This window comes from Lolium rigidum, chromosome 5 (genome assembly GCF_022539505.1).
Source record: "Lolium rigidum isolate FL_2022 chromosome 5, APGP_CSIRO_Lrig_0.1, whole genome shotgun sequence".
NCBI classification, from domain to species: domain Eukaryota; kingdom Viridiplantae; phylum Streptophyta; class Magnoliopsida; order Poales; family Poaceae; genus Lolium; species Lolium rigidum.
In genome coordinates, this window is record NC_061512.1 from 125,192,726 (window position 1) to 125,201,212 (window position 8,487).

The 8,487-nt window shown below is 36.9% G+C and overlaps 1 protein-coding gene across 1 annotated transcript; it reads right to left on the bottom strand.

The window, feature by feature from the left end:
• Positions 1 to 393: 393 nt before the first annotated feature.
• Positions 394 to 7,331, bottom strand: LOC124656368 (protein ZINC INDUCED FACILITATOR-LIKE 1-like). Its single transcript, XM_047195126.1, has 17 exons — positions 7,229 to 7,331; positions 6,763 to 6,803; positions 6,510 to 6,570; positions 6,276 to 6,378; positions 6,094 to 6,196; positions 5,924 to 5,977; positions 5,700 to 5,762; positions 3,035 to 3,084; positions 2,863 to 2,938; positions 1,984 to 2,160; positions 1,696 to 1,783; positions 1,486 to 1,571; positions 1,298 to 1,405; positions 1,082 to 1,126; positions 893 to 981; positions 671 to 714; positions 394 to 497 (listed from the first exon to the last, which is right to left on the bottom strand). The coding sequence occupies exons 1-17, from the start codon at positions 7,308 to 7,310 to the stop codon at positions 394 to 396; spliced, it is 1,374 nt and encodes a 457-aa protein (XP_047051082.1). The 5' UTR covers positions 7,311 to 7,331.
• Between the last annotated feature and the right edge of the window lie 1,156 nt (positions 7,332 to 8,487).

Here is an 8,487-nt window from a genome sequence, read left to right on the forward strand (position 1 = left end):
CACAGACGGAGCCGGCCTCACCACCCACCCAAAACAACTAGTTGCGACATCTGCGTATTTTGCATTTTGGGCCTTGAACTCTTCGGACAGCTTGGCGTGGAAAATACCATTTGCCACACACGTAACTGTTGCTGTCTCTGATAGTGTGGTGTCTACCTGCGAGAAACTAGCAACCCACTCGCTAGTAACCCATGAAAAGGTTGACCTGATCAACGATCATCTTCAAATGGGCTTTTGACTTCGATCTAACTAGGCATCCTCACCAAATTTACTGCCAAGTGTTGAATATTATTTTGCCACGTACGTAACTGTTGGCTTAACAATCTAACTAGACCACTTAACATGTCTATGAACTTGTGCCATGGTAACCAATTTTTTTCTCCTCTTATCTGGCTAGCTACATTCTTCAACCGGAGGCAAGACCAGAAAAGGCTCGAAGGTTGATATGAGTCCACATAGCTGCACCAATATCAGCATCAGGAACACCACTTGGTCACCTGTATATTTTCAACAAAAGCCGAATTGGATCAGCTAGGTGACCAAAAAGTCGTTCTGTAACTTTTCGCTCCATGCCAATCTCCAATTATTCCGACAAATATACGAAATATGCTGGCTTTAATGGTTAGATATGATACAGTGTACTGTGCAAACTGATAGCTCAATTAATCACCTGGGAAGAAGGTGGCATCCTGACGTTTTTGTGCCCACGAGAATCTGCATTGATCAGTATATATTGAGTAACATTAGCTAGAGGTTAATGAAGCTTTTCTACTATCTTAAAACATTAATTAGTGGACAAAGAACTGTGAAATCTTATAAAAGTGTGTATACTTAAGTAGCATGATGTTTCACTTGTTTATGAAACACTGTGATAAAAGGGTGTAATACTCACAGAACACCTGCCCCTACTGGAGCAATTGCCTTGAAAAAAGACAGGGCACTTGCCGATATGCCATTTGCGGTGCCTCTTTGGTCTTGACGCTGTTATGTATTGAATTTAAGAAACATTGCATGTATCTTTTGTTAATTTACGTAAATAAGGTATGACAGAAATCTACTTAATTGAGTTATATATGCGTACCACAGCATTGTTCTGAAGAAGGCACATTCCTGTGCTAATAGTAATCTACATAAGTTTGCAACAGACAGATTAGATAGACTTGAAATTAATACTTACTCCAAGTACTTAAGCCTGGAGACTGGAGTCTCCAACACTTAGAGAGTCTGTACTTGTTTTTTAAGGTTTCAACTGAAGGAAGGCATTGTATTCTAGAAAGGAAGGAATATGAATACTTACTCCAAGTACACTCTTCGTCATAGCTGCAGAGTAAAGTGCGAAAGAAAGTTTTGCTCCAGACAAGTATGTCATAAAGGGGAATGTAGCGAGGAGAAAAATGGATAAGGTCTGCAAGGTCATTGACAATATATGACTGATAATCATGAAATAACTTTTACAATTAATGAACAATATAAAATACAACTCACTGAAGCAATACGTGAGGAAATGAGTGGCCCGAGAATTTTAATAACCCAACTATAAACGAAAAGCTGATATACAAGAAGACTAGCACCTGCAGCCAAACGAGAAAGCCTTATTACTTCACTATATAATGAACGAAAAATCGTGTAGAAAGTTTTATGAACAAATCAAAATGTTAAGAAGAAAATGCCAAGCCAGAGGGATGCAATAGATACCTGCCATGGAAAGAACCTGACCAATATCTCCAGATGTGAAGGTAAGACCACCGTACTTTCTGTCACTCACTGCCCATATGGAAAGTATCTAGTGTTGCAAAATAATTTAGAGCTAAACTATCAGCAAGTTCAAAGTTTTAAAGTTTAACCAAAACAGTAGATTTTGAAGAGAAAATAATTTCGTATTATTGAAAGGATTTGCCGGGGAAAATATTTAACAGGATTTGCAAGACCTGTAGCATATGCAAAGTATCATGGACAAGAATTCTGAAACAGACTGATAATTACCTCACTGTATGCTGTTTCATGAAGACCAAACAAACAATATGATGCCAAAGTTGACATCCATGGCCAATTCTGGAGCAAACTTCTCTTACGAGGCAGATCCCAATGAGACTTCTGCGATGGCAAGGCTTTGACTATCCTGATATCCTTTTCAGTAATTTTATGTTTATGTATAGTTTCCTGTCGGTTCCATTTGAAATATAACCATATTAATACTAGGGGACATTCATTCCAATAACTTACAGACACACCTATCAGCCCTATGATCTATCATCCTATGATGAAGTTACTAAAACCCTATGCATGGTACTTTTAGTATTTGAAAATTTGTGTGGAAAGAAACTTATGCATAATTCCAAAAATGCATATGCCTAAATTTTAAATATTTCATAAATTTATTGGAAATGCACTGTTTTCTTGAAATACACCTGTAATATTAGGAAATCACAATTAATTTATAACATGATTTTAGAAAAGTGCACTTCACAACGAAACTGGTAGTTGGGCCTAACTCGTAAATGACAAAACAATGAAATGTTTGGTGTGAAGTTGAGTTAATCCGGTGATGACTTTGTGACTGAAAAGTGGGGGCACTTCCATTTCTGTTGAAATTGGGAAATTTGTGGTTGTTTGATATGTTGATACATAAAAGAAAATTATTTAGTAAAACTAGTCCTTCAAAGTGTAGTTTAACTTTACAGTACCTTTTCAATTATAGTTCAATTATATTTCCAACTAGCCATTTTTAGCATGAATTCTTTTAGTTGTCATTAGGAATATTAAACAGTTGTGCAACAGAAAATGACAACTAAAACTAATGTGTGTTGTGACTAGTTAAATAATCCTAAGAAGAGGGATTATATAGTGCAGAGATATACATACCGGAAGCCATATACAACTTATCAAAACAACAGCAGCAAAGAATGATACAGCCAGACAAGGTAAGAGATATGGGAACCTGCAAAATCCAGTTAATTAAATATGAGTAATGTTGTACTTGCAAGCAAGTTTTGATAACTAAATATATCATGTGCTTGAAGGATGCATGATCTACCTCCCAAGAACTGACTCCTTGGAGAATATTTGTGGATATTTTTCAGCAGGCTGATAGAAAGAGAGTGAAGTAATTAGGAAATGAAAGCCGTTCATCTCTTAATTTTTTGAAATAGAAAGTATACACGTAAATGCACACTCACCAGGTAATATATATTATTTTTGTATATATTAAAAAAAGTTCATCCAAAATTTAAAGCTACATAAATCATATTACATTCCAACGAAATTTAGTGGAGTATAGATTTTCTAAAGCAACAAAATTTTGCTAGAAATTCCAAAAAAAAATATGTCGATTGATTTAATATGTCAGTAAAGCTCAGATAATTGATCTGTAAATATCCAGTTAAACATTAAGTTGAAAGAATGACCATCTACACCCTACACTAATTTTCATCTCGCTCTAAGAGCAATTCCAATAGTATAGCCGGTTGTTGGCTATAAGCAAGATGCCATGTCATCTATAGCGAACATGTAGCCAACAAGTACAATAGTTGGCTATAAGCATGTACTACTTTCTCAATGGCTGACCCACTTTTCATTCACACAATTTGCCTAGGAGCACGTGCTAGAGCTGTCTCTTGCATAAGAGCCCACTTATATTCTCTCTCTCCTTCTCTCTCATCCAACTAGACACAAATATGTTATTTTAATCCTTGTAGCCAGCTGACTAGGACTTATTGTACTTGCTCTAACATAAATTTGTATCTATCCTCCGCATTACTCAGGGTGAGATAGGTATGGACCAGGCTATATAATCATTAGTAAGTATCCTCATTGTGCAATTAATGCTACCCTTATGATTGGTTGAGGCTACAGGTTGCAGATGTTGATGTTTCTTTCTGCTGATGCAAGGTGCTTGATATAGTAGTAGCTAGGCTGGGATTTTATGGCATAGTGTTCACTGTAGACCTTATCATACAGCCAAAACCATGTCAAGAAGCAACAGAATCAGTAAGAAGAAACATGATCAGCAGGCACATCTCTGAAAAATATGTCCACGTCATATTCTTAATTTCCTACATATTTGTTTCGTCGAGTTCCTGTTTTGTTGTCTACAAACATGAACATTATAAGGGTAATTTTTGATATATTTACTTAATATTTTTTTAGAAAAAAAAAGTTCGCCCATGGCTTATCACTTCATATTGTTTGATTATGAGATCACTGGTCGATCTTTAATCCAATATGGACAAATGTCTACATGTGTCAATCATGAAGTTTTAGAGGCACACCCACGGTTTAGACTTAACCATTAATGTTTTCATCCTGGAACTGGTAAATTGTCGGTGTATATATTACACGTGTGATTCAACTTATCTTAATCGTGTGTCTTCTTAGTGTTTTTCATAGTACTAATATTTTGTTGGCTGCACTTATTTGGAAAGATTCTTACTAGATTCTGGCAATGCACCTTATAATCACAATAACAAATTTATTTTATGAAATTAGCAATACTCTTAATGCAACCTGCAAAACATGAATAACATGAACTAGCTAATATTTGACCATCCCGTAAGTATTTCCTATAATAGCTAAACATCCCATGCATATGCTAATTATACTAGGCCAATTATCAGTGAAATAAAAACCGGCACATGAATTAATTAAAAATTAGTTATAAATGAATTGCATTTGAGCATAACCTTTAACCATGTAGGAACTAAAAAGATCATCAGACCATCAGGCCTCAATTAATTAATCTAACTTTCTAGCACATAACTTCATCCAAGAGCTTTAACATTAGATTACAGTTTACGAACATGAGTAAAATATCCAAAGTATTATGTTTACTTGACGGGAACTGCCTTATAGATAATAGGAACCATCGTCTATGAGATAAATTGTCATTTTGTATTTGTCTATTTAATATCCTAATGAGCTTTGAAATGTACAACTCGTGTGGAAATGAGAAAATTGGATAGAGCAAGTTGAGTTACAGTGGATATGATTTTTGTGCAACAAAGAGTGTATGTGAAACAGAAAATGCATGTGAACTTGGCTGGTGGTGATTTCGAGGCTATAATGGGTGTTAAGACCAATTGGAATAAGGCTGTGGGAGGGGCGGATAAATAAATGTCCAAGGTCACAAGTACTCCGTATTAATTGTTGTAGCTCTACGTTGGGTGTAACTGGCAGTATTTTTTAGACTCAATAGATTTTTGTACAAAACATGAAGTTTTCGCATGTGTACAAAAGAAAATTTTATTTACATGCCCAATAATGGATCTTAGAAATAACAAGCTTCGATCATGATCACTGATGAGTGGATGCCCTATCAACCGATCTACAAAGACATTTCCAACTATCAAAGGATGGACAGTCAAGAAAATCGTACTAAGAGGGGTTTGCAAAAATGATTCTGGAGGCGAACTATGTATATATGCACATGAACAAAAATATTTAAATAAGAAATCGAGGTTTTCAGTGCATTGTTTCCCAATTAAAGATACCACTTCCATATCCTATTCTATTGCGTTGATATTATATATTTTTTCTGTATTTTCAACATTGAAGGTGGTACATGTGTGATCAAAACATAAAAAAGAATGCATACTTTTTATGTCATTTAGAGTCATTTTATAATGAAAAAAGATTGTAAAACAGTTGAAGATGTTGTCTGCGCAATTACGCAAGCCACTTTTCTAGTCAGTATAGAATTGTACCTGCGAAAGGTAGCCTCCAAGTCCTGGACCAATAACAATACCAAAACCCCACATGGTGTTCACCTATAATTATGGTTTTTTTTTTCCAGAAAGACAATTAAAGAGAAATTAATATCATCTTTTATTAATAATTAGATTATTCTAGTTTTTATGTTAAAAATATTATTGCATATAAAAATAATAAAAATTTGGTTCAAACTACGTAGAGTTGCTCAAGAGATTACAATTGAGATCCCAAGAGCTTGGTGTTCAGTTGGACAAACTTCAATGGCATAAGCCTGCAACGGTCAGTAGAGGTTATGTTACCACAGACCCCTAGGAATAGGGTACATATAAAAACACAACTGAGATGCCTACGTCTACATGCTTAATGAAACTGCTACATGTTAAGTACCTTAACTGGTCCAAGTATACCATTTAGAGAACCTAGAAGAAGTCTTGCCGCAATCGCCATCCAATACTTTGTACTTAAGCCGAAGAGTGTCTGAAGTATGACCCTGCAACATACATACAAGTGACACGTACGGCTAAGTAACTCTGTACTTACAGATGAGAAATGATGTTAAATGCACTTACACAGATAGCATTGCAAAGACAATCACAGGCTTCCGGCCGAGACGATCTGAGGCGATGCCCCAGAAAATCGAAGTAATGCCTCTACCAATCATGTATGAAGCAGCTGCATTTGGAAAGACCAATAAATGGACAAATTTGAATATGCGTGACATCTCGAGTATAATCTCTCTGATAATTAATAGATAATACAAATTATGATGAATTATCTTTTAACGGAGGAGGCAAAAACTATACCAAGAAAACCAGCATAGGATCCAATATCTTCCTCTGTTTTAGCAATGTGGAAGTCTCTAACCTGTAGAAAGGGATACTGTAAGAGATCTTATAACCCATAAAGGTGCAGTTGCGACCTTTAGCTCCTATATTATCGCATGGATTATTACTCATTTGTGGATTTTATTATCGCATGGAATATTTAATTTAAATATTTTAATCATAATATTGTGTACAGTAATGTACAGCATATACTTTGCAATGAGATACGTACCATAAAATACATGAAGGGGAAGAGGCACGTAATTGGAAGAGCTGAAAAGGACAAACCAAGAGCATATTTTGTCAAAACTGATATGTGTCTCGAGCTAATATCAAAGTATAAAAAATAGGTTTGCAGTGATTGTGTAAGGCGGCAGGTAGAAACAAGTATATGTATAGTTCACTAGAAAAATAAGTACATGTATTGTAAAACACATAAGGATGATTTACAACCAACATGTGTCAGATGTTGTCCTGTCCCTGGATATGGTACACATCCTCTGGGGATGGATTCACGGCTGGACAAAGGAAACTTCTCTTTCGTTTCTAAAAGAATAATCAGTAGAAAATATAGGAGTTTGCAATGCGATTTTAGACCAGTCTTAATTATAGTTGTGGTTTTGTTTCTGCACACGTAATTAACAGTCGACTCCGTTCTTTCAGATGGACAAATTAATAGATTATGCATATAAACTTACATGCGGCGAGGGAGGTGGCGCCGACGTAGAAAAGCTCCTTGTAGGGGATGCTCCCTCGGAGGCTTACCTTCCTCCGGTCCATGGCGCAACCAGGGCACCCGTCGTGGTGGCACGCCTCCGCCGCCGCTTCAGCGGCCGCAGCGTGGTGGCACACCACCACCGACGGTGGCGGCTTCAGCAGCAGCGCTTCCTCCATGCTGCCCATTTCGCTTTGCCTTTCTGAGTTTGTCTCTTGTTATGGACACGAAGTGATGTCTTCTTTTGACTTGATTCGATCAGCTGTGGACTGAACCGGGAGCTAGCTGGAGGTCCTACTTATACATGTACTCTGCCAAGCTAGTTTCCAAACACAGCACTAGATACTTAACTGTTCATCTTGGAACTGTCCGTGACATAGCGTCGGGCAATTTTCATGCCTGCACGGGATGGAATGGTCCGTCGAATGCATCCATGGAGGCTCGCGAGCTACCCTTCCTTAATTAAGGTGTAGCTGTTCAATGCATGATGTGAAATTGGCAGCTAGTAGCCCTAAATATCAGTTGCAGCTCAAGCTCACCATAAATATCCTGATTAATTTTGTACCCTTGATACTGTTGGGAAGCATGCACTGGGTGAAACCGAATACCAAAGGGCTGTAGCTTCACCCTCTATGGAGCAGTTCTTGTGGAGGCATGAGGCTTTTGATCACTTGATGATGTTTTTGTTGAACATATTTTGTGCAGGCAGCGGTCTGCTTAATTGATTTGAGAAGCACACGGTTGAAATACACTAGACTTGCTGAAATATTTCCATCTAAATAAAGCACCTACTGAAATATTTCTTGTAGCGTAACTGGTCTGTTTATTTCGAAAATATAGATCAGAACTGATAAGCCCTAGATATGTACATGGAGAAGAAACTGAGAATCACCCTTGGTTAGGTAGTGGCCAGAGCTGTGTAGCATTACTCCAACTCAGGGTTGAAAACGAAACGAAATGGACTGAAACATACTTTCTTGTTTCCTTTTTTCTCATCTCCTCGGAATCGGAAACAAAACGGAAAATATAGAAAAATAGAAGGGAAGAGGACATCACCAAAAACTAATAAGGAACAAATGTAGGAGGAGTATGATATGAAAATGGGCATTTCTAAGGTACACTAAGGTATAATATACACAAAAAGCTGCATATAGAAGCCAAACAACAAAACAAGTTCAGGTTCACATCATCATATTTAATAGTACTCCCTCCTTTACATGAAGATTGTCAAACAACTTTCAT